The following is a 27469-nucleotide window of genomic DNA, read 5'->3' on the forward strand; positions in this document are numbered from 1 at the left end:
GGGGGGGGTCTGGTGACAAACTGTTTGAGATGGGGTGGGGGGTTAATACAAAGGCATCACCTGTCCTGGAATAATCTCCTTTGGGACAATGTGAACAGGCAGACTGCGAGGATCACTGGATCTCACACACCAGCCCTACAACACAGAAGTGCATCTCATCTTCACACAAAGTCTAAGAAACCAACCCAGTATCACACAAAAATGTGACACAGTCCCCCTCTTTGGGCTTAACAGGAAAGTGCGGCAGTTTCACGTTACACATGGATTCATTTCCTTTAGTGTACACACTTTTGTGTTTGTGTTATACCTGACACAGAAAAGCCCAGCTGTCCTTTGCATTATCTGTTTTTTTGTGATAAACAAGCTTGGCACTTGGGCAGTGGGATGGCTTACATTTTCTTAACAACTAGCCTCTTAACTATTAGTATCACCAGTGCCTCTGCTTAACTGTGTTTAAACTGCAGCAAAATTCTACGCAAAAACACTGTATATCACACTTGGGCATGATACTGGGTTGGATAAATGATGCCTCAAGGTCTCCCACCTCAGAGCGACTCGCCTTCCATTTTCGTCAGTAAACTATTTTGAATAAATACGAACAATCAGTGAACCAGAATATTGTGTTGACTGTGCTTGCGGCATGCGTTATATCTTTAGCACTTTTGTCAGATGCATAACCAATCAGCACAATGTCATTTCATACATTGGGACACTTGATTGAACACTGGATATTGCTCACTGGCCAGTAAGTAATGCCTTTAGGAGCTCCCTTACTGCTATATCAACTCAAGAAAACAAAATAAGAAAATCTCTCCAGCATCTGCTTATTTTTCACACACTTCTGTGAATGACTGTAAGCATTCTAAACCTGCCAATATTCCATAGCTGTCTTGCAAATTTATTTGTTCATCTATTCATTCATTCATTCATTCATTCATTCATTCATTGTATCCTTCAAACAGCTTCGGCTCATGAGTGGAAGACTCTGTTGGAAGCACAAGCTGGTTAGAATTCCAGTCAGCACCTTCCATATGGACTACGGTGCTGTGTTAGCGGGGGATTAGCAGCTATTAAAGCTACAGGGCTGAGGAGCGTGAGCAGGTAGGTTATGCTATTGCAGGTGGGTTATTAGGCAGATAAAAGGATAAGTTAATATGTAGCCATTGTATACATTCACATTGACACTACCGCAACAAAACCTACTGGATATCTACATAAAATTAGATTATGACATCAACCATATCCTCAGATTTCTAAATTTTTTTTTTGCATTTGCACTATTTTATTTTTCACTTTTATACATTCCAATTCACCGAAAGGAAATAATCTATCATATGTAAGGGAAACTTTACAAATTTCATGTTTTTCTCCTTGTTTGTGATTTTCCATTTTGCCAGAACCTTACATCCCTTGCACCATCTGATCATAAAACACAAAATTCTCTTTAACATTTGCCACATGTTTTGGTAATTAATTCACAGAAAACAGCAGGGCAGAGGTTGGTAATTAACATGCTCTTTATTGCCCTCTGTAATTATGAAAAAGAGCCAGACTGCTTTTTGTTTTCGTCACAAATCTGAAAGGTTATCCCGGTCTATTTCTGGGATGTGGTTAATGGCTGATGATCTCTTATGATACCTGGTGCCACAATGCTGTCCTGCCTTGACCCTAAACAGAAAAAGGTGGACAGATTGACTGACATTTCCAGAGACGCGGTGAGCTCTCAATCACAGCCTGCGTGCACACTGCCGTGAGCCAAACAAACACGTATTTCTCTCAACAAACCCTGGCGATTGGTTAAAAACCAGTAACACCTGTTTCAGCATCCATATATCTGCACCTTCCCACCACTAGAATGTGTGCAAAAACTAACAGGTTCCCAGACAGTACAGACAGTTCAATATTTAGTGAGAAAATTCTCACTAGAATGTGTTTGATTATCTTGTAACTGATCCCCAAGTGTACCAAACAGTCACCTAAGGATATTCCAAATGGGCCAATACGTAATAATTATGGAAGCCACTTACGCTATGCACTTGGGTTTTTATGCCTGAATTTTAATGCAACGTCGATGTACATGGACAAAGTGCAGGTGAGTTCAAACCTTGTGTGGGTCAAGCGTGAAATTGGGGTGCAGCAGGTTTCCAGCGTCTGCGTGATTATCGTGGTCCACTTCGTACATGTTGTAGGAGGGGTTGCCGATCTCCACGTTCAGGCCCCCGTTGGTCATTGGCTGCCGCTGTACTCTCTTTCCCCTGACCAACAGCACCACCAGGAGTTAACAGACGACACGACTACTGGCCCGGATTCGTTCAAAATGCACAATTAACTTCGGCTTGCAAAGACATGAAGATTATTTTCTCCTTCTCAAATACAGTTTGGAGAGTTAATCTTTGGACGGTTTCCAGGTGAGTGCATCGGTTATGCATTTGAGTTTTGCTTGTTTACGTGTGAGAAACGCACGTCTTACCTCTGCCGTCTTCTGCAGATAAGGACACCCGCCACCACCGTGGTTATTAATATCACCAGAAGGACGAGAGGGACAATGATGGCTATACTTCCTGAAACACAGATCAGAAAGGTAAGCGTGGATCCCTGCAATCTGTTCCCTCATGCCTTCCCAACATATGCTGTGTGACAATTTAATTGCATTCTACCTTGCCCCTGTCTGCCTAAAATGCTCTTCATGTTTGGGTTTATCGAATCCAGCTCTTGCGTTATATGGGGAATGTGTAAATTGTTAGCATTTTCCATATGTTCAGCTTGCACACATCTCTATTACAACAACATAATTTTTTTCTTCCCTAGAAGAAAGTTAATGAAGCCACTGTCGATTTCTAACACTACAGTCCTGAAATGAACAATGACAATACATCTTTTCTTTTGCCTCTGAACATGATTTGTACTGTGGTCAAAGGCACATATCTGTAAGTGAGAGACAACCACTCAAAGTCATCTAAAGTTTTAAAATTTTACTTCAGGGCAACTAACACAGCCTACATGTTTTATACTATCCATTTATACAGCTGTTACCTTGCTAAAGAGCACAACAAGCAGCACCCCTAGTGGGAATCAAACTCGCAACCTCTGAGCTACAGTACAAGCCCGATTATGCTGCGCTGCTGCCCACTGCTGACAATGTGTCAAAAGCCACAGAATATTTTCAAGGTAACCCCACGCTTCACACCTTGGGTCTTCGAAGACACAGAGTGAAATAATTTTCAGATTGCAACATTTTTTGACGAACGATGGTCCTTATGGGGGATGAATAATTTTGTCAGCCACTGAGTCAGACAGGCTTGTTCCTTGAGCAAATTGAAAGTGTCAGATTAAATCTCCAGCTCTAAAATAATTCAAGTACATTGGAGATTTGATGACTTAAATGTCTGTAAAGATATCATAAAGCTTGAAGGTAGTGTCTCTGTATACCTGGGTGGATGTTGGTGGGGGGGTAGGGTGTGGAGAGCAGGGTGAAGGAGTGAGTGTGTGTGTGTGTAACTGGTGATTGGAGGAGTGTGTGTGTGTGTGTGTATGTGGGCGAGCTTAAAGAAGTTCACGGGGGTGTGTGTCCTGTGCCTCATGGGTACTCACTTCCACTGGTGTTGTCGGAGCGGCTGCTCTTGGGGGCCGGTCTCTCGCACTGAGTCCCCGCCCAGTTGGCTGGACACCTGAAAGGAGCCAGAAACGGAGGCGGAGTTAAACGGACTCACAATGCACCTCCTGCCCGACCTGCAGAAATACAGGAGGGCGCATGACCGTCTACTCCTCAGGCATGCATTAACGATGTAAGAGAGCTATCCGTTTCAAGGAGTCACAGAGAGAAGCTGAGAGAGAGGACAAGAAAGGAAGAAAGAAACAAACAATGGAGTAACTGAAAGAGAGACAGGGAGGGTCAGGGAGAGAGAGAAAGAGAAGACAAGGCATGTTAAGATCAGGGGGAAAGGAGAGGACTGAGAATGAGAAAAGGAGAAGGGCTGCGGGTTTGGTTTTTTTGCGACCGCGGCCTTGATTCCAGTCAACACTTAGAGGAGATGCGGTGGGGTGGAGGTGGGGGAGGGGAGACGGGGGGAGGTGGGGGGGGAGCGGGGGGGGTCGGTGAGGGTGGGTGGAAACGCCGTGTGAACTGGCGCTGAGCGTGCCGCTGCCTCGGCTCCCGGGGAAACACAAGCATCATCACATTTGCCTCCGGAATGATCCGGCGCGCGCGCGGTGATGTATGGCCCTAGTTAGCGGCTTATTTTTTTCCTCGCCGGCCCCGGTACTGAGGCGGCGTTAAGAGCGTGAGTAATCTGACAGGAGCAACCGGGCGGCGATGATATGAAATTACAGTAAATTAAATCAACAGCGAGTGACGTTTAATCAAAACTTCATAAACAGGGCCGCGCCATCTTGCAGCTTGCGCGCGCAGTAAATAACGAGTCACCTGCGCAGGGGGAGTGACTGCCTGCGCTAAGCGCAGATTATCATTAGCATCAAAAAGCACTACTGCAGGTACAGTAGCCAATAACAGCTGCCCAGTGGAGAGAAGGACAAAGATGCCCTCTAATACGCAACCCTGCTTGCAGGGCACAGGTTGTAAAGACCATGAGGGGAAAAAAATGGGAAGGCTTTAAATAAAAAAAATTCTAAGAAAAACTTTGCACGTGCCGTTTGAACGGAGGCTGTTCACGACACACTGAGGGAGGCACAAAAAACACAGTCGCACAAGCACTTGGACGAACACACATACACGGGAAACCGCGTCCACATCACGACGTGCTGGGGGGGTGGAATGTGGGCGTGGCACGGGTGAGAGATGGGCGGGCGGCGATGAGCGAGAGCGATGTTGCTGGGATGGCGGACGGCATTCGCCGTGTCAGGTGAGGGGGGAAGGGGAGGGGGGGGGTGAGGGGGTGGAGACGGAGGCGGGGACAGAGGCAGAGGCTGCGACCTACTTGCACCGCGGTTTGTTAAAGGTGGTTAAGGTGCAAATTCCTTCGTTCTGACAGTAGTAATCGCACGGGTTTGCTCGCTCATCACAGCGCTGGTTTTTGAACCCGGATGTGCAGCTGTGGAAAATTTCAGCGAGATGACGAATCACCAGGAATAATAATAATAATAATAATAATAATCACAGCACATCACTAACAGTCAAATGGATTTAGATTGTTCCATTGGACTGCAGCCCATATTTGGCAATATTTGTAGCCACGATAGCATACAGCAGTGATAAAAATAAAAAAAAAACAGTGAACAAATTTGAAATATATTTTCAATAAGTGCATTTCAATACAGCTTTTCATCCCTTCTCAAATGCCAGGCTCCCCACAGACAACCGACCTCCTCCTGCTTCTTTATTTTCCTAACCTTGAACACCGCGACCACCGGGGTAGACAGAGGGGAGGAGAGACGGAGCTGCAAATCTGGGGACTGGAGCGGCGCACGCTTCCCTCCTCTGCCCGGGATACGCCGAGCTTCAATAAAGGCCTTATCTCGCGCGCGCACAAAAATGTCCCCGCCGCCCGGCTCCGCGCGTTCCTTTTCTAACGGGCCCCGGGGCAGGCGAATGGGTGGCCGAGCAGGCGGGCGGGCGAGCGAGCGGGCGGGCGGACGGGCGAGCGAGCGAGCAGGTGGGCAGGGAGGCGTGGAGGAAGCATTAAATGATAAAACAGACTTTTAAGGCCTTCGATGTTGTGATGTATGGCTACAAACAGAATCGCAAGTGTTTGTCTGAAGATTCACTCTCCCATCTGGAGACACTGGGGAGCTGCAGCAGAAATCCAATCCCACTGCCATATTAACTATAAAATCAGCAAAGCACAGATATTCTGCGGGGCCGTGAATAAATCACATAGCAGCATATCTCCTCTCCATTTATCTTTCATCCAATAGCACCTCGCATGCACACTGTAAACGCTGGCCAAATATAATACTGCACAAGCAATTAAATATTACAAAATATGAATGCTGAAATTACTTAAAAGAAATGCAGCTCAAACATCATTAACTACACACTTGGAGAAGTTGCATCAAAGCGCTATGGGTAAAAAATGTATTTGCTTGTACTGTATACCTAATTTAAATAAACATGCTCATTTCCATAGTGTATTGAAGTGCTAAGAATATATACTGTGTGTGTGTGTGTGTGCATATATATACATATATACACACACAGTGAGCTCCATGATTTTTGGGACAAAGACATTTTTTCTTGATTTGGCTCTGTACGCCAGAATTTTAGATTTGTAATCAAACTATTTACATGGGGTTAACATGTACATTCGCTGCTTTTATTAAAGGATATTTTTCATACATTGTCGTTTCACCATGTAGAAATTACAACAGTTTTTACACATAGGCCCCATTTTCCTCATATAAAATTGAGGAGTACAGAGTCAAATCAAGAAAAAATATGTCTCATAATGTCCCAATACATTATGGAGCTCACTGTATGTTGTATATATATATATATATATACATACGCACGCACGCACACACACACCATGTGCCTTATCTCGCTAAAAATCCCCCCATTTTTTCAGTACAACTTGGAAACATGCCAATGCTGCTAGATAGCTTGTGATATGCAATACAGAATTTACTCCATTCGTCTTCCACTGTTTCCCATGATTATACATCCCTTTAGAATATAACAAATAGTTTTACACATTCCTCTTAAACATGGTATAATGGTAATGTTGCATGTTTATGAAATGTATAAAGTGTTTTCACAGCAGGCATCTCAATATGCAATAATGTCATTTTCAACAGATTTAGCTTGTAAGATATATAAGATTTGTTTTCACAAACTAAAATATCCAATAAAACATATGCATGACACATTTTCTTATTTGGTTGTATTCTTTGCATATGCATAAGTATGTAATAAGCCCTGATATTCAGGATACTCCTTAGATAAAAGTGGCAGAAAAAAAAACAATAATTGTTTCTGGGCAATTGTAAAAACAAGAATTATCAATTATTGTAAACAATTAAATAATGTTGGTACCAGCCACAAACAAGCAAGCAAAATTAAGATTCTATTATTATTCATTTATGCATCTATTTTAAACAGAGTCAAGTAAGTCAAAGATAATGGTTGCTGTTCATGTTTTGTGAGCCCTGATTGGTCAACCTCAGCTGAAACTTTTGGCGCCAGAGGGTGGCGTTTCCTTCGGTAGCGCGAGGCCCAGGCTCCCGCGCCGCTCAAACTGCGCTCGGCTTGGCAGCTACCGACGCACCCGCATCATTAAACTCCGTTAACCTTTTAAAAATACGAGATGGGCTCATCTACATACAAATCGATTCCATCCTTGGAATTACGCCAGTGATTCACTGTCCGACAGAAAAAAAAAAAAAAGGCAAAAAAGAATGTCACAAATAATCCCTCGGATTAAATCTCCAAATGATCTCCTTTTACAACTCCCTGTCCCCCCCCTCCCTCTCCTTCCTTCTTTAATTTTGTACGAATAAAAGGACGGGAAGAAAGCCATTTTGCAACCTGCCGCCTCCGGTGATTCGCATCAGCAGAAGTGCCGCCGCTTGCGTCGGCTTCGCGTCAAACCCTTTCATGTTAAAAGGCTTCGGGGGGCAGATGCCGAATGCCTGAGGTGAGGCTCGGGGATGAGTTGTGATTGGCTCTGCTGCTTGATTGTACTATCCCCACAGCTTTCATTCCAGGACACCGGGTAAATGCCAGTGATGTTGGAGAATTAACAGTACACTTCCGCATATACATACATAATTATTCATTTCCATAATTAGTCTTTCTTTCCTATACATAGAGTGCTTGGTAAGAAAAAAAATAAAAATAAATAAAAACTGTTGAGGCAGGCTTTTAGCAGAAACTTGAATGAACTTTGACCTCTGCAATAAGATGCTTGAAAATGGCCTCTGCCATTCAGAATCTATCTTGGCGCGAGACTACACAAGTTATGCAGATTCCAGTGCTAGGCAGGACACTTTTGATTGGCTTCCACGTCTCCCGAGCCGGGAGGCCTGATTCGCTGTGGGTGGGGTGACCCGCTCTGCCCCTTCCTCGTTTCAAGTTCGCAACGTCCCCCTCTGTCTGCCTTCATCTCCACAATCCCTCTCTCCCTCCATGGTGACTTTGCCCCCAACAAGGGCTTTTAATGTTCCCTTCAACTTGCGCTCCTTCATCCTATCGACATTCTTAGAGCGTTATGGCATTCCAAATGATGCTCTTTAGTGGCTGGGGGCTACAGCTTCAAATGAAACGAGTAAAAATCTATACGAAGAACAGCAGTGACTGTCCCTGCTAAAGCCACATTCGGTAATTACTCACTGGCAGAGAGGCAGGTGGGTCTCTGAGTCGAGGTGGCAGGTGCCGCCGTTGTAGCAGTAGCCATCGCACAGCTGACAGCTGGAAGCAACTCTCCCATTGGTGCAGCTGCAAACAAAGACGAGCAGAGAGAGACGCTAGAACTTTCCTTCTCATAAACAGCACAATGCTTCTGAAATGGGCTGATTATATCGTCCAGGCACGCATTCAGTCATACTAATTTACATTCTTTTGTCTTTGCCCAGGAAAAATAACCAAAAAAAAAAAAAAAAACCCAAAGAAAAACATCAAGAAAATGATACACAGCGTCGTTTCCAGACTAATCTGTTTTCGCTGGATTCATCCAAATCAGCTTTGTGTCTGTGATTAAGATTGGATCGCTGCAGCAGAGAATTTGACGATAAAAGAACACACAAGAAAAACAAAAAAGACATTATAAAATAATACAAACTAGGGTAAGTCTGCTTGCAGAAAGAAATTCCAAGGATTTATTGGCAAGTTCAGTTCAGTTTTACCATCACTAACCAATTTGATAATAAACTGCTAGTCTTTACCGCATAAGAACAACTATGTATTACGGCTGACAGTCAAAAACAAATTTTTTTTTTTTTGATATTCGTTTATTCATCAGCTTTTGTCCAGTTTCCAGGGTCAATCTGGAGTCACTTCATATACTAAACATAGTGATATGCAATATGGAATCAAAAAGACTTTGTTGCTCAGGCCACGGTATGGCTTTAATGAAATTTGAAAGTGTAACAAAATAATAACTATTTTTCTTTCAGCCTGCTACCAAGGGCAGGTGGAGGTTTAGCTCAGAAATCATAATTAACGCTTGTCACACCTGCCCTTATACGGAGCGAAGTTATATTTACAATGCAAAAATCTGCCTTTACAGTAAACACATTACGCATTTAATCCGTGTAAGAAGAAGCCTACTTAACATATTTATTGAAACCCTGTTTGTTCAACTAATACATTATTTTCACAGTTTTGTTTAGTATGCTAATCGTTAGCACGTCGTAAGATGCTTACTTGCAGGAAACGTCCCCAGTTTCGTGGTCAACGATGCAGGGTGCGCCGTGGCATCGTAGGCACTTGTCCACCTCGCATTTGTTGCCCTCGTAGCGCGTCGGACACACGCACTCCACGTGACCGCTGCTGGACAGCGTGCATGCCTTGGAGTTCACGCAGTAGTGATGGCAGATGTCTTTCCAGAAAAAAAAAACAAAAAAAAAACGAGCGACAGCGAACGCGATTAGCGAGGTTTGGGTATGCGCTCTCTGATTGAAATTTTACACAGGGGCAATAAGCCTACATTATTCACACGAAACACCTTCCATTACGCTAACAAACTCAACACCCATGGGCATGCAACAGTGCCACTGCATTAATGGCGTCAACATAATCATTTCTCTTACATAAATCAAAATAGAGAAGCAAAAATAACTTAGGCAAAGTGCAGCCAAGGACAGCAGAGAACCTGAGCTGGAGGCTGGAGTATGAGCATTTAGTACTGACAGAAAGTCAAAGTATATTCAGTTGTGCTGATCAGAGTAACCAAATATAGGTATCTGTAACTTCTGACGTCAAATAAAAGACGTGCCTACACAGATTTCCAATTGGTTCTTGGAGAGTGGACATGTCAGATGTCAAGGACTATGTATTTGATCCGATTTGGACCCCAGTGGACAGTGCAGAGGACAGGCAATATTTGTGATATAATGTAGGAGTGAACAGGTGGTATTTGCATTATAAGGTTGTAATGAACAGGCAGGATTTGTTACACAATGTTGTAGTAGACAGGCAGTGTTTGTGTTGTGTACTTTGCAGTGGACAGGCAGTATGTTTGATGTGTAGGTTGAAGTGTACAGGCAGTATTAGTTACATATACTGTAAATTGTAGTGGACAGACAGTATTTGTTATGAGAAGGTTGTAATGGGCAGGCTTTATTTGTGATGTCCAGGTTGTAATGGGCAGGCTGTATTTGTGATGTCCAGGTTGTAGTGGACAGGCTGTACTTGTGATGTGCAGGTTGAAGAGGATACGTAGTATGTGTTACATCTAGATTGTAATGGACAGACAGTATTTGTGATGTGCAGGTTGTAGTGGGACAGGCAGTCCTTGTGATGTGCAGGTTGAAGAGGATAGGGAGTATTTGTCACATGTAAATTGTAATGGACAGACAGTATTTGTTATGTGTAGATTGTAGTGGACAGACAGTACTTGTGATGTGCAGGTTGTAATGGGCAAGCAATACTTGTTTTGTGTAGACTGTGGCTGGTGCCATCAGGATTCCTGAAATCGTACCTTCAGATAAATTCAGCATTTCAATAAAGCCGTCCTCCCATGGGCAAGATGCCAGCATGCATTATTAAATTCTGCTAGATGTTTATGCATGTCCATCTGCATATGAATAATGCATGCAGGAAAAATGTTTAGCTTACACCTTTAATTTAGTGCAGGGTGCGTGGATATGTGTGTTTTACAGTGATCAAAGAGCTACAATACTCCCATCACAAAGCAAATATTCTGAAATTATTCCGGTTTTTCTGCATCAATGGCGTAAAAATATCATGATAATACGCAATTCATTTGGGTTTTAGCACTAAATGAAGATGGTACATGTACAATGGAGAAAGGAAAAAGAAAAAAAAGGCAATTAAAGAGTACTGAGAGTATGGTATCTATCCTGATCTAAAGAACAACCCTCATAAATATTTAATATACGTATCAAAAACCAAATTAAATATGTATGTGCATTATCTACATATTGAGCTGTCAAGAAACTGAGGTCACATTGCTGACCACCCATATCAGAACTGAACAAGCATTAACACAGGATTTACACATGTAATATTGTACTGTCAGTTGTACACTCCACGGAATGTCCATTGAATTTTGCATGTATTCCCAATCTCCCTTCGCAGTTATTTTAAAATTATTTATGCAAACCAACAGTTGACTGGGAATTTGCTTAGAGTGAATAAACTGGAGTGAGATTGCAAGAAAGAGAAAATAATTTCAACAGGAGATACAGTTTAAAGAATATAAACCGCAAAACAAAAACCGACAACCTACAAAATGATTATCAATGCCATTAAAGTGCAAAAATCCTCTGTGGAAATTTGCTTGCCAGAAGGTGGTAAGGAATTATGATTGTAAACGGCAAAAATTAAATACTGGTGCATACTTATTGTTGCTGGATAGCCAGAATAAATTCAGCAGTGGATGATGTCAGCGAATGCTACTATTTCTGAGATAGGATACCACTGTACTGAATCTGAAATGCAGTATTTCGGGGGACTGACAATACCAGTTAAAGTACATTTGTCATTTTTAGTAGATCATTTGAAATAACATACAGCAAAATATCTACTCCATGTGGGACCAAATGTTATCTGTTAAGAGTTGAATTAACACAGGACATTTTACTGTGTAGGTGCATTGTGGGGAGTATTGACACCTCATCTTATTTTTAATTTATAGTTTTTTTTTTTGGTTACTTATAATATCACACTTTTACAATGATCGTGAATGGTGAGATTCTAAACAGCTTCATAACATGTTTCATAACATTTCATAACATTTGTTATGAACTGGTGCAGGTGTTATGTGCTGGTGTGATGGTATAGGTGTGGGTGTGATGGCGTAGGAGCTATAATCGAGACTCACGGTACAGGCAGCGGTCTCCCGTGTACTCTGCCAGACAGCGGCACGTTGGCTGGTTGCCCAAGCTGACGTCACAGGTGCCACCATTCAGACAGTAACCGTCACAAAGACGCTTCTCACAGTAGGGCCCTGTGAACCCCACAGGACAACGGCAGGTGGGTCTCCCTGAGAGAGAGAGAGAGAGAGAAAGAGAGATAGAAAGAGAAAGAGAGAAAAAGTGAAATCCCAAATGATTTTTAGCAGCAATCACAAAATAACAAAATTTCCCTCAGAAAACATTATCATCTATTACCACACCCATGATTTCACCCACCTGATTTCACAAAACAATTTGTCTTATCTAACTTTTGAGAGGTGTGAAGTATTTTAGCCCAACTTTATAATTATTGGCCATAATACCGTATGTGTAATTAACCTATACAAGTTGTGTACAGCGTATCTGTTGTATACTGTAACAATTGCCTGCACAGCTGTAAAACCTGTCTGTAGATGTAACTCGTGTTTTCCACAATTTCACTATAGTTGTCATTAAATCATCAAATTGACAATCATAACTCTACCTTATTCGAATTCTCATTTATCCGCAAATCACAATGCAGCCTATCATCAGATAAAGTTTAAAGGTTAAAATACAGCTGTTTTATATTTTCATTAATTTATTATTATTATTCTTCTTATTATTATTATTATTATTTTTTACAATTTTATGTTATTTAGTCAGTAGTTACACTGGTTTAGTCCCATTTAGTACAATAGGATACTTTGGATGTTAAAAATATACAGAATGGGATTTATGTGGAACATCTCCATTAACTAGGAACCTCTACTCCCATAGGCCCATGCCTTTTTTTTTTTTTTTACCATTTCTTTATCTTTACAGAATACACATGCCAAAAGAACACTTCCTAACATAACAGTTTGACACCTAAGAAGGCTGTCCTTCAGCCAGTTAATTAGAATTGGAATAGCAGCCTCGCCCGCAGGGACGTGTGAGGATCAGCGCCACTCACCTGCCCACACGCTGGCGCAGCACGCTACATCGCCCGCTAAACGAGCTATGGCGTCGAACGGCAACAATTCACCCAGGATTACATCATCCCTTCCTCTGCTGTACGCACGGCGACGAGAGCGCGCCGTCACCCGCCCACAGTCGAACGCAGCGGGGCACCACCACCGCCGCGACGCGACTCGGCGTAAATGCAGGCGGGCAGGCCCGCGACACAGGAGCTAGCTCTGCTAGCTCGCAGGCGTCAGGGCTTTGTCCTTGACTCAAGGGCGGGGGTCAAACTGAAGTCGCTGTTACACGTTTTTGGCCGAGCGGAGTACGCGCTTTAATCGGATTACTGGTCAAGAAAGGGGGTGATGTCACCGGCGATGAAGGACCCGCGGAGAACGCGCGGTTCCCGTGGGGAACTCCGGCGAGTGGATCGCGCTCTTTTTACACTGCTTACTGACGGGAGTCCCCATTAGCTCCTCGCCCTCGCCCCCTTCTGTGTCAGCGTGACTATCTTCACAAGCACTCAGCTTGGAGTCAGCACTGGGAATTACCTTGGGGGTTTCTCCTTCAGTTCAAGAAGGCAACAAACTGTGTATGTGAAATTTATAAGAAAACAAAAAAACAAAAAACAGGCATTATGCAAGACTTTTTGATGAATAATAAAAAAAATAATAATAATACTTTCCCATTCCCATAGTCACATATACATTCTGGGCACATGTAAGTCCTGAAGTATGTTTAGCCTTCATTTAGCTTATTGATTCCATAAAGAGCTTTAGAGTTGGCTACTGTTGAAACACATCGTGCTTGTTTCAGCTGGAGTTAATTCAACCACCCTCCCATACACCTCTACATACCAACAAACCTTCTAAGCGCAGTTGGATGTTTGGAGAAATCCTACATCTGTTTGTGTTTATTTTTGGACAGCTCGACAGAAGAGGTAGAGCTATCCTGTCATGTCTGCTTTAAGCCCATCTGTCTCCTCACAATGAGGGAATTTATATTGCGCTAGGCCAACAAAAACACTTTGCTTTTTCTTTAATATTAAGATGTAATCATTTTTTCCCCCTTCCATTAGGTCTTCTGCCAATAATATTTCAGGAAGCTTGATAAAACAAATGCCGAAAAATAAGAAAAAATAAATCCATATTTGCGCATCGCAGAACCTTTGCCAAAAACCAAAGATGTCGCACTGGCACTCAAACACATGCTGATAAGTAAATCATTACCTGGGAATCATTCAGTTACAGAAGATAATGTTTTCCTCAGAGGGTTGCAGATGTGGCACAGAAATTGGACTGGCGGGCGATTCGTCTGTCAGGACGAGGAGAAGCTGGGCTTCGAAATAATCAAAGTCGTGCCATTTTTTAAATGATATTTGTAAATGCGAGCTCTTGCCTGTCAAGGTATTCATGGCTGAATGCAGGCATTGACGGACACGTATTTTTACAAAGAACACTCGCGGCAAGCTCCAATTTCCCCTTTCATTTAAGGTAATATCTCTTGCCTTCAGAGATGTGTTCAATGCAGCAAGCTTCCCCTTTTATGAAAAACCAGTCAGGCAGAAAGCCTGAAAGATAAAAGGTCATACATGCCCAGGAGCTAGGCCAATACCAGATAAATTCATCTTGCTGCCACTGCCTGTATGCATTCAGAAATACTATGAGAGGAATAATACAATGGGATTAACCAAAACAATATTTTGCTAGCCTAAGCAAAAACATATTGTGTATGACAAAGAACAAGTAACTTCTTAGTTATGCATTTATGCATTTACCTGATTGCCAAATTTACTTATACCCATGAAAGGATTACATCACAATGCTAGTGCACTAGTTAATCCTTCAGAAATGACAAGGGTAACATATCTTCTGTGGTAGCTCTTCATAACAAACCAAAAAAAAAGAACAGTTATCCAGATAAAAAAGGACTTTGATCAAAAGCAATGGGCCTTTCTTGACATTTTTAACCACCGTAATAGCTACAGCAATTACTAACCTCTTTCTAGTTTCAACAGAATAAAAGCTAAAATGTCACATCCGATTCCAATTCGTCCATGCAAGGTTCTATGTCAGCCACCACTTTATGCGTGTGGACTTTCGTCATTTCAAAGGACACATTTGCTGTTTGAATCGTGCACTGTATGACACTTTAAAGCTTTTGACTCCGGAAAAAAACAAACCAAAAAAAGAGAGAAAAAAAACATGAGAAAAAAACAGACGTGTTTACTTCGTTGTATGCGTGGGGAAAACACCTGCAGAAGAAAAGGCACTCCCTTTTAATTCAAATTCTAATTCTGGCTGTGAGCAACCCTATGCTAATCGTTGGATCCCTTGATCTTCTTTCATGCTTTGCTTTTGCCTTTTTCAAGAGATGAGAAAAAGCCTCCCTGTCCTTTTGGAAATGAAATTAATTTGTATTAAGCACCCACCCCTCCCCAGCTCCCCCAATCCCACCCACCCACCCACCCACCCCTCCCACCATCTCCAGAGAGCACTGGCTGGGTCTCTTGGCAAGGCCTATTCCCGTATTCCCCACGCCTAGCTGATCGTACCTTAGCGGACTTCGGTTCCAACCTGTCAGGACACAAATCTACTTCTCATACACTGGCAGGGACTCAGTCATCTCAATAGGATTGGTTGAAATGCGCTTTTGGCCCCCGAGTGCTATCGGATTAAGCTTAGTGCTGTCACTTTCCGAGATCGCTCGACCGAAGTGATTTGTTTGCGCCTGGCCGACGTGCACGGCCAGCGCCCCCCTCCCACATTCCGCATATCATCCTCTTTTCGGTAAAAAACAAGCACTGTAAAAACTGATCATTTGCTATCGTGACTTGGAACTGTTATGCCATCTTAAGTCCTGCCATCTTTGACTTGTTAGGCTGAATTATATTAAGATACAACAATTGTAAATATTTGTATTTGGCTTGTATGAATGCCAACTTCAAAGGTCACAGTTTAATTTGTGCATCGATATTTTAGATGAAGTAAGGACAAACATCCGATTTTGTACCTCTACCCTTCTAAGTAACAAACAACAAATTTATTTGAATGAAGATTAACTCCTTCTATTGATATCGTATCCAACAGTTATAAAGGTAGTTTAATTTTGGCAAGGAACTGTCGGTTTGAGTTCCAGTAACATTCTTCTTTCATCCGTTAATCTCTGTTCTAAATTGGAGAGCAATGCTAGTCCATTTCAATTCTGCATACAGTACACATTACCATTGTCCCAGAGAACTCTAGCTTATTATACCCAGATATCATGAGCCAATGTGAGCTTCATTGTAAGCACAACCTTAAATGCACTTTGCATCAAATCGTTATTTTATTTTTTTTGGTTGAGAGAGCAGTGGACCTGCCAACCGATTACCGATGAAACAGAATCACATTAGCAGTGTTTTACCTCTGTTAATAATGCTATACAGATCAGAGGCTGTCATCACAACAAGAAACAAGGGGATGCTTGGATGTAACCAAGTATTCATAATCACCTTTATGATTAGCTTCGCAAAAGGGCCATGAACTTAGTGAATTAGTTCCTTTGGTGTTTATTTTGAAATGATCTCTGGGAAATGATATTGATCTTTTGCAGAAAAACAAAATCGTATTTTCAAGTACTTCACAGGTCGTAATGACAATATGGTAGACTCTTCATTGTTTTCATTTTTTTACAGCATTAGGGCTGTAAAGAGCCCAGAAAAGAAGAAAAATCAAGCTAAGGTTAATGTAAATCTCACCGGACAAAACCCCAGCGTATAACTACAGAAGGCTCATCATCTGCTTTAAACCTGTGGTGTAAATTTGTGCTTTGTGAATCGTTTCACATCCTCAGAATCTAGGGATATTGTGGGGACGTTCCCTTCAACGAGCTTCACAGAGCGCGTGCTATTAGACGGGCTCTGCGTCTTCAGCAGAGTGAATGCTGTCTGATGCTGTCACCTGCTAATTAAATTGTACACTCTGTTCAGCCCAATGAGGATTCACTGATCACAGAGCACAAGGCACACCTTCTGAAATCAGATATTTTCATTCTCTATTATAGTGCAGCCCTATCCATTTAGTTAATGGCTTCCTGGAAAGCCGCTCCGGATAAGTAGCTCTGAGCCAGTCGATCTGGATAAGACCATCTGCTAAATGAACGTAATGTGATCTGATGTATTGGACGGCACACTTCAAAGTGCACACTTCAGAATCAGGAAATGCCTACCTAGAGGGGACCCTGTGCACGTCCCTCCGTTCTGACAGTAGTCCTTGCAGTGGTTGACTTCGCACTGCTCCCCGGAAAAGTTGGGCCAGCAGTAACAGCGCCAGTCGCCTCTCTCATTGGCCAGGCACCGCCCCCCGTTCTCGCAGGCTGGCCGGCACTGCTCTCCTGCAAGGCAATGGTACAGACCATGGTCAAAGAGAAACGCCCACACTCAATGAAAGGCCCTGGGAAACACCAGTGGTGGACACCACACAGTTATTGTGCATTATTTTGTACTATGTATTACTCTTGCCTTTATGTGTGTGTGTGTTTGTATGAGCGAAAGAAAGAGAGACAGAGAGAGAGAGATTGTGTGTGTGTGTGTATGAGAGAGAGAGAGCATGAGAGAGACTGTGTGTGTGTGATAGAAAGACAGACAGAGAGAGAGAGAATGAGAGAGACGCTGTGTGTGTGTGTGTGTGGGTGTGTGTTGTGTTTGATGCTGTCATATTTTACTGATCTCAGCCAAGTGACATGCAGTTTGCTGAATGGACATGCCTCACTATACAAATATGAAATATTAAGTCAAGTCAAGAATAAATAATCCCCCCCCCCAAAAAAAACAAAACAAAAAACATCTGTGTTGTGCTGAAAGTTATTACAGACAGAGAAAAACACAATATCAAGGCAATCTCTGGAAAGGCATGAAGAAAAACAGCTAAGCCCCTGCACAGCGGCTCTCTCTTAGTTACCCTTCACGAGTCGGCCACGCGCGCAGAATTTAATGACGACTTAAGGAAGCAGCCGCAGCTGGGGGCTGATGGGAAGCGATGAAAATGGAAATTCCAATATCTCGCTCCGGAGCCGTTAGCTCGGAGAGACTAGCGACGGGGCCGAGCTGGCGGCCGCCCGCGCGTGGACCGGCCCGCGGCTGTTCCCCATGGAGGCCGCAGCTGCAGTTTTCGGGTGGGGGATGGGGGCGGAGCAGCCTCTGGAAAAGGGGCCAGGGTTTCCCCACCTGAGACGCTGGTGTCGCCGCAGGTCCCGTTAACGAGGGCCTTCCCTTCGGGGCAGATGCAGGTGGCGCCGGTCGGGTTCAGCAGACACAGGAAGTCGCACTTCGTCTTCAGGCAGGGGTTTGCCACTGGCCCGACAGAGGAGAATGCCTGGATTAGTCCTGCTCACACAGGAGCACGTCTGCATCGTACACTGCATGCACTACAAAGACAGCCTGGGTGATTCTGACATGCCTGGACCAGATACAACAGGATGATGACCTTGTACCTCCTTGTCTAATATTGTTGGAAAAAATGCTTGTTTTTTTTCTTTTATTAAAACTATTGTGATGTATAACTGATGCACAACTAATTTTTAATCTGTTTACAGTAGCGTCCAAAGTTGATGATCTAGTTATAAAGCTGTATTTTAAAAAAAGGGGGGATTTATATTATTTCATTCTAAAACTGCCCAGACTGCCCAAGTTTTTATTTTTTATTTTTTTTAACAAGTAATTTTATTTCCCAAAAAGATATCTATTTGTATTGCATACCTTTTTTAAAGGAGACACTGTGCTTTCACTCTACAGTACAGCTGGGTGGTATTCAATCTCAGATCAAAATTCTGCTTATTTAAAATGAGGTTACGTTTGTAAAATCCCCCTGTGGATCAATTTAATCCCATAAATAATGTACATCATCATGCGTGCCAAAAGGGATAAAGAGTAAGGACTTTCCTTATAGGTTTTTCAGAAGCAGAGGTGATGTGGAGGGGAGGCAATACTTTTTTTTTTTAATCCCCACTGGGTTTTTTGCTTTAAACAGCAAGCACATAGCTCATAGCAAAACAAGTTTCGAAATACACCCTAAAATAAAATCAAGTTAAACAAATAAAAAAAAAAAAACCTTCAAAGTCTGCACTGTCTGCGGCTTTCTAATACATAGAGGGCGAAAACTTCAATCATTTTCTGCAGCCTTGTTTTGCATTAATCGAGGACGGGAACAAAATGTCCGGGTTTTCTAGAGTGGCACTAGGAGGAGCTATTAAGTCACAGCCAATACTTTAAAATGAAAAAGAACCCGGCATAGCCACATACAGCTGTAACCACTTCATGGCAGCAGAGCCCTCGTCTCTCATGAGGTTCAAGACTGTGGGGAACCCATTTCTGAGGATGTCTGTCTTTCTTTCTCATTACTTTTTATTTGTTGTAATTAACTCGCTGAGTACTTCTATCACATTCTAACCCCACCCCCAATATGACCATCTAAAGCAAGCAGCTAAAAAAATCTTGCAGAAAATACATAGAATACAGGTGGGCTTACAGAAGACAGAGAGTGAGAGACAGAGAGAGAGAGAGAGAGAGAAGGAGAGGGAGAGAGAGAGAGAGAGGGAGAGGGGGAGCACTCCTTTCAGGCACCCTATATTGAATGAGGAAAGAGAACCTCTCATATATACCTTTACGGTTCTCTTGTGCAACAACAGTCATTGTAATGTTTACTAGGCCTAAACTCAGAAGAAAGTGACAACTGCTGAGTGTTACTAAGGGATGCTAAAAGCTGCAAAAAAAGCCCAACCACCCGCAGTTCGGCAACCGTGAGAAAAAGCACCCCTTCGCTGCCACAATGAGTTCATTCAGTAGACACATTTACACGATCAAATGGCTCTGGCTACAGATACAGGTACTGCATACTCTTGGTTTAGCGCTGGCAGCTGGCTTAGGTTATACACAGTTACATACTTCTGCGTAGAATCAAATCGCAAAACACAAAGAGGCCGTATTATCTCCAGAACAGTCCCCATTAGTTTTCTTTCCAACCGCACGGCTGCGTTTTGGATTTTTATCCATTTAAAAAATTTTATTATGTCTGTATTTATTTAAATATGATCTGTAATTGGTTATGTTTCTTCTTCTTTTGGAACAACATACAATATAGGCAATTGTAGCTGACTTAAAATGGTAACGTATGACCAACTGCATGTTTCTAGTTAACCTTACTTCATTGTTTCTTGGTAATAAATTTAATCAGTTTGCAGAACTTATTAGGGTTCTGGTTTTCTCCATTTCCATGCTGTCTGCAATCTGGAGTCCTGGCTCTGTACACAACATTTGGTTTCATTTTTCCTGCATATAGCACAATGACCCTGATCATGTGACCCATACTTCCCCTGTACAACTTCAGGAAATTAATACATGAACACAATTATCCCTGAGCTAACTCCACAGGCACTCAGCATGGCTGAATTAGTCAATAAGTTGGAGGTCCTAGAGGCTTATGAATAAACATTGTGAAAGGCCGTAAACTCTTTTTGCATCCCACCTCAAGGTTTGTTTTCCCATGTATCTATCTCCAATTAAATGCGCCGTAGAAATGAACCAACAATGGTGAAATTAAGTGTCGATTGTTTTTCAGAGGGAAAAGTGCAGATGTTCTCTAAAGCACTCTGAATAGCTCTCAAACCAAGGTGAATGCAGTTACTGGTCCTGAGAGTGTGGGGAAAACACAGTTGACTGACAGGTCCTCTTCCACTTCATTTAACGTAATATAAGGCAGACGAAATGAGCTGAGGAGGATGTGCTATTTACCCTCTTGCTGTTTGAAAGGATGAAATATCAGGATGTTTGATGACTTCTCCACTCCCAAATCGAGGTGCTCTATAGACCCTCTGCCATATTTGTGAACCCTGAAAACTTCATTTTTCAGCCCGACTCCATAGATGTAGTCTTCAAAAATGTCAATCCTCTGAGGATGGGACACTCCTGAAAATGAAGCAGTCAGATGCACCATTAAGTAAAAATCATAAGACATTTATTAAAATTGTATTTTTGAAGTGGACTTATCAAACTGGACCAAAATTGTTCTAACATTTAGGAGATTTTAAATATTTGTTTTCACAATGTGTAAAACGGCTCTCAGAATGAGAAAGAAATAAATTAAAAAAAAAAAAAAAAAACCTTGAGAAAATGTCGAGGTTTGTGTTTTGTTTGTGTCTTACAAATTGCTCATGCCATCCACAAGAGTTCACCCTTGGATCTAATTGCATCTGTATGTTTCCATATAAGCATTCAAAACAGCTAGAAGCAATCAAAACAGCTTCACCATGCAGGTGAAGAAAATCAATCACACACGCACACACAAACACATACACAAACACACGCGCAAACGCACACACACACACACACACACACGCACACACACTAACGTTTCAATGCCACATCTCAGGCAGTAATCTCCCTGAAATTCACTGGCCACATTCTTTGGGCTCCTTCAGGTTACAGTATCTATGCCGACACAGTGTCAGAAGCACCTAGTCTCAACGCACAGCAGGAGGGGTCCTGTCTACGCTTCGGTGAGCAGAAAGCTGTTTACCGTGTCTGCTGGTGACGGCCAGCAGGGAGTCGGACCCGTCCAGGCGCACGCTCCCTATCGCCGAGAGCTCCACGTCGGCCCAGTACAGGCGCTGGTTGAAATAATCAATCGCCAGTCCTGCAGGTGAGACCAAGCAAAGTCACTCTGTTCGTGCGCGCGAAGCGAAGTCCCACATCCCCTCCCCTTAAGATAGCGATCGTTTTTATTTAGTCTCGCGGCGTGATCAGCCTTGGAGAAAATTAAATCGATTTTCTGACGCCTAACCTGGGAGTGTTGAGCGGAGGTGCGGCAATATGCCGCGATGTCTCCGGCTAAAAATGGACCGCGCAGAAAAAACAGAATGTCCTGTACTCTGTCTTCCCCGCAGTTCTTTGGGTGCCAGCGTTCGCACCAAGGTTGCCGGTTCAATTCCTGGGAGGGGCACTGCTGTTGTACCCTTGAGCACTTACAGTGATTTGCTTTGGTAAATATCCAACTGAGTAGATGAATTGTTTGTAATGATTTTAAGCTGCCTAGATCTCTCTCGATAAGAGCGTCTGCTAAAAGCCCAGAGTTTAAATTTACATCAAAATATTTGTCAGAAGGTTAAGGTTAGGCCATTTCACTTTTTTCCAATGGCTATAAAGAGAGCATCTGAGAGGCAGACTGGCAGCACTCTAATGTGCGTAAAGGGCATAACATCAATTTGACCAGACCCGGTCAAATAAGTACTCAAAATACTCTAACTCTCCAAAAGCTAATGAACCTTGCGAACGCTCCAACCGTGTTACTAGACAAACGTGCAACCATAGGGAATACTATTATTCTGAATATTGGTAAATACGTTTCATTCAATTTGAGTTTTGTTTTGGGTTTGAGTGACGTATTTGGGGCGAGACGTGTGGCACAGTCCCCAAGACGTCCCTCGAGCCGGGCGCGAGTCAACCCCGCATGGGCCCTTCCCGTTACCCTCTCAATTTTCAAACTGCCTCAATAAAGCAAAGAATAAAAATAATACGCAAAATGACAGATTGTCCCACATCCCTTTTAAAGAAGAAAACAAAAGTATTTGACCCGAGTCTGTCCTAAAGAAAGGATGTGTTTTTATTTAAGAAATAAGCAGTTACAGCTCTGTAAATACCCATAAATCCTGGCTGGGATCAGAGTAATTAAAGCTGTTTGCTTTTCACGGATCACGTTTTTTTTTTTTTTGACAGATAAAGGCGGCGTTAATGCTCCTTTCAGTCGATGCGCCAGGAGGCGGTGGCGACGGCGGTGGCAGCGGAGGCTTTTCCGAGAGAGCGGGATCACCGCTCAGCCTCCCTCGGGACTCTGGAGTAGACTTAATGACAAGCTGTGTCAATGCCTCAAATTACTTTCCTTTTCCATCCATTGTTTCGGAGCGACCCCTCTTCTCCCCTTCTCCGAGTCTGCTTGTCACCATTAAAAGGACTCAACGCGCGTAGTGAAAGGCTTGTTTTTTTGCCGTTTTTTTTCTTTCTTCTTCTCCTGGCTCCGCCCTGCGTCTCTGCGGCAACGCGAACAGCACGAAGCCTGGGAAAAGCGTTGTCGCTATGCGGTGCCATGCTAATTAGGCACGTCGCGGGGGCGGAGGGACACGCTGGAGCTGGTGGACGAACAAGAGCCGATTCTTTGGAGAACTAAAGTGCCGCTCGCTTATCGCCTCCCTCAGGCCTCGGGTGGGGCTTGGACGAATACCTGTGGGCCTCCTGAGGTTCTTGTCCAACAGGACCCTGCGCGCAGACCCGTCCATGGCGGCTTCCTCAATGTGCGAGTGGTCGCCAATCACAGTCCAGTACATCATCCTGCGGAATTGGGCAAAGCAAAGGTTTTTTTTTTTGCATCATATATAGCACACATTACATTTAAGTTTCCGGGAAAAACAAGACTTTCTCAGTTGTCAACTGACGCATCACAAAATTATGGGATTCCATGATGAAACTCTTTTTGTTGGAGGGACAAATAATTTATTAATTAAAGTTCATTTCTTTTATTAGGACCATTGACATGAGGGTCTAGTTTGTTCAACGAATGGAACGCTTTCAGAGATTCAATGTTTTAATTCCCCCCCAACCCAACCCCCCCCCCCCCCCTTTGTTTTTGTCTCCACAACTTGGAAAGCCCCACTGTATGCGCACGTAGCTACAACCTCCCCTATTGGTTTGTGAGAACGAAACAAACGTGCACTCTCCTCCCGAGGCATGTGATGTCAGCCGTCGCTTCTCTCTCACACTGTAGTTCACATACACGAGTTGGAGGAAGATGCAAAGGACACGACAGCAAATTGTTCGCTGTCAGCCACAGCGAGCCACCCAAAAGCCCTCTGTAAATTAATATTTCATTACATAGACATGCGCAATGCAAATTTCAGAAGAAAAAAAAAACTGAAATGTTTTACAGAGAAGAGCCCTTCTAGCAAGTTATTATTTGTACAGAAAAACCAGTCTCACATCCTTTACTGGCACAGAAAAAGCAGAGAACACTCGTATTCCAAAAAATGTCTGATATCACAGCTTTCAGGTAGCATACAGGATATGAAATGGTGGTTTCCTTTGAAAGACTGACTGTCTGAAATGAAGACTTCGGAGTCACTTAGATGTACATCCAAAAAAAAACTCTACAGAAACAGGGCTACCGAACCCCCGCTTCCTCTGTGTGTTTTTTTCATGGCATGAAGCATTTACAAGGAAAGGCATTTCCTACATTTAGACCTGTGTGTTTCTGTAAGATCCCTTCCTGCTCCCTGACCACATTTTCAGGCTGTCCCACCTTTTTGAAAATGCTCCACTGCACTGACCGCGTATGGAAGGGCAAAACAGTAATAATAATAATAATAATAATAATGTTGATGACTGGCAAATAAAGGCAAGTTTTCAAGCTTCTCACTGCGTACTGTAGCCCACCAGCCATCTTGGGTCTCCGCAAACAATGGGACAGAAATGAAGGAGTAGAAATCTTTTTTTAAGACCTCAAGCAATCGTTGGCATTACTTACTACATTGAAAAGAGGGCACTTGGCAATTTATTCCATCTGAATGCACACTTAAAACCTGCGCACCGACTACGCTGCATTAAACAGACCGTGCATCAGTCACAACGCAGAGAGTGAAAAGCAGTCGGTGCTTATGAAAGACAAGGCCTTACCCTTGGACTGGGTTGACAGCGATGGCGTAGGGCTCCCCTGCTATATCCGTAATCAAGCGAGTGCAGCTCGCTCCACCTAGTCTCCCCACATTAATGGAATATCTCAGCCTCGTCCAATGGGCTGTATAATAGCTGAACCAATGCATCCTCGAATGATCTGTCCAGTAGATATTCCCAGTTACCCAGTCGGCCGACACGTCCCTCGGCCTCCGAAAATCGGGACACTGGAAGGAACGGCCAGAAGTCAGGGCATTTATCAACTTTAACAGGCTTAATTTGAGCCACTTCTTCCATTCAATACCTTTGATCCACACACTAATGCATGTACAAACACGCATGCGCGTGCACGTACACACATATGGATACATTCACAAATGCATACGCACATACACACACGCCCGCACACACGTACACACCCCCACAGACAGTGAAAACTCATATACTCAACAATCAAACTGATACCACCCTGCTGCAGTCCTCTTAGAAGCTACAATGGACTTCAGGAGTATTGCTGTCATTTGGTCTCCTAGACAAATAATATAAAATGGCCAATATGGCCACTACAATGTGCTGCTGGGTTTATAAGTGATAGGTTTCTCAGGCTCAGCAAGGTGCCCTGAGCCAGAGGAGTACCACCCACAACCTTGCCTAATTTCATCCATTCTTCAGAATTGAAATCACACATAACACAGTACTTTACGTGTGCTAAGAACAAATAGCAGCTCTTACACACAATCTCCACTTTTCCTCCCACTGCCAAGATCTTCTAACTACCGAAAGAAACTTTTAAAGAACCTGTGAGACACAGGGGTGATTCAGGGACTGCTTCCCAATTCTAGGAAGGAAAATCTGAAACTTGTGCGGGTAATTGGGCGCTGCCTCCATTTGGGATGGAGTACCTGCTGATGTGGATCTGGCTGAGGTGGTTAACAACGAGTACAGCCAGTCACCTTGGGTGGTGATAATTAGCAATGCGAACCATATGGAGTAAAACTGCATGGTTCATATTGGCAAAGACAATCATATGTAGCCCTCATATTGCCAATTATCTGTAATGTGTCCGTCTAAGGGAATCGGCTAGATTATGACACTGTATGATGTTAACTGAAAATCAAAATCTGGAAGGGGGGAGAAAAAAATCTACTTTGACTCATGAATGCCCCTCAAATTATTGCAGTGCTACTTTCCAAAGACAAAAGTGAGGATAATGACCAAGGGGTGTCTTTAATGTGACTTATAAAGCAGTAGGCAGGATTTGCATTTTTAATATAAATAGGAAACATGTGTGGGGAAAAAACAAGATATAAGATTAGTAAATCTGAAATATTCACCAGGGAAACAAACAGAAAATGAACATTCTATGATCCTACACAAAACAAATCGAGTTGGCGTAAGTCTTGTATATATTTCACCAATTTACAGAAACAGCTGTTTTTGTGTTCGGTCCCCCCATTTGCAGCAGTACAAAAGTAAGTTCATAGATGATCTTAATAGCAAATCAAAGAAATAAAGTCTAATATTTGGTTGGATAGCCCTAAAATTAAATAACTGCATAAAGTCTAAGAGCCATTGACATCACCAAACATTTGGAATCTTCTTTGGAAATGCCTTTCCAGACCTTCACAGTTGCAGTTATGCCTTTTTTTAGCCCTTCAAAGTTACACCCACTTTCAGTTGATCTTTGTGTCGGGGGATTTTGTCTTCACTCTCCTCTTCACCAAGTGAAATGGATTTGAATCAGGTGACTGACTTGGCCAGGTCAAAACTTTACACTTTTACCCACTGATGAATCCTTTGGTTGTGTAGGCAGTGTGTTGTCTTATCGCAGGATGAAGCTCTGGCCGGTGATTTTGTAGGAATTTCTTTGTACATAGCCAGACAAAATCTGTCTGTACACCTCTGAATTCATCCTCCATTACATCACCAATAAACACGAGGGAGCCGGTTCCAGAAGCAGCCATACATGCCCAAGACACATTTCCTTCATATTTCACAGATTTGGGGGGGGGGGGGGGGTTACTCTGGATCATTGGCTGTTCCTTCCTTCCTCCACACTTTTGGCTTTCCATCACTTTGCTAAAGGTTTATTTTAGTCTCATCTGTCCATAACACTTTGTCCCAGAACTCTTCTGGCAATCAAATAATAATAATAATAATAATAACAACAACAACAATAATAATAATTCTTTGCATTTATATAGTGCTTTTCTCACCGGCTGGTGACTCAAAGCACAATCTGGCCTTCCAATTCTTGCTGCTAATGAAAGTTTTGCATCTTGCAGTGTAGTCTCTGTAATTCAATTCTCAGTGTTCTGCATATGGCAGTTTGTGATAAGTTCATCCCTGCCCTCTGGAGACAGCTGGTGAGGTTACTGGTCATTGTCTTAGGTTTTTTTTTTTCTTCTTCACATCTTTTAGGATTCATCTGTAATTAACTGCAATTGTCTTCCTTGGCCAGGATGTATGGTGTTTATTCTTGAGTTCACAAGTGGTTTCTTGCTTTATCAAGACATTCCAAAATGCTGTATTTGATACACCCAGTTTCTGTGCTATCCTTCTTAATGTGTTCTTCTGTTCTCTCAGCTTACAAATAAGTTGACTTATAGCCATAGTTAAATCACCACTGATGAAAACAAAGACTAAAACCAAGACTAGACATTAACTGCTTTTATTTGTGAACAATCTATGCAAAAGAAAACAACTGAGCAACACTTACCACCTGTCAGACATCTGCGAACTTAATTTTGCACGGCTGAAAATGGGGGGACTCATTTTCATGTAGATACCATGAAATAAAAGCTGATTGCCAGTATTTTTGTCTCA

At 42.8% G+C, this 27469-nt stretch overlaps 1 protein-coding gene across 5 annotated transcripts in view; it reads right to left on the reverse strand.

The window, feature by feature from the left end:
• Positions 1-27469, reverse strand: part of LOC135250411 (low-density lipoprotein receptor-related protein 1B-like) — a 398366-nt gene that overhangs the window by 2285 nt on the left and 368612 nt on the right. For 2 of the 5 annotated variants that reach the window (XM_064326657.1, XM_064326654.1), the window contains 14 exons: positions 24647-24870; positions 23202-23308; positions 21504-21620; positions 20720-20893; positions 18158-18283; positions 17161-17325; positions 11958-12119; positions 9317-9491; positions 8285-8389; positions 4935-5048; positions 3592-3668; positions 2471-2561; positions 2105-2255; positions 61-135 (listed from right to left, as the gene is read on the reverse strand). In XM_064326657.1, the coding sequence (XP_064182727.1) occupies positions 61-135; positions 2105-2255; positions 2471-2561; positions 3592-3668; positions 4935-5048; positions 8285-8389; positions 9317-9491; positions 11958-12119; positions 17161-17325; positions 18158-18283; positions 20720-20893; positions 21504-21620; positions 23202-23308; positions 24647-24870 (1863 nt within the window). Of the gene's footprint in view, positions 1-60; positions 136-2104; positions 2256-2470; positions 2562-3591; positions 3669-4934; positions 5049-8284; positions 8390-9316; positions 9492-11957; positions 12120-17160; positions 17326-18157; positions 18284-20719; positions 20894-21503; positions 21621-23201; positions 23309-24646; positions 24871-27469 lie in introns of those variants that run through there. The other 3 variants (XM_064326656.1, XM_064326655.1, XR_010328923.1) reach the window with 3 other exon arrangements.

This window comes from Anguilla rostrata, chromosome 3 (genome assembly GCF_018555375.3).
Source record: "Anguilla rostrata isolate EN2019 chromosome 3, ASM1855537v3, whole genome shotgun sequence".
Lineage (NCBI taxonomy): Eukaryota > Metazoa > Chordata > Actinopteri > Anguilliformes > Anguillidae > Anguilla > Anguilla rostrata.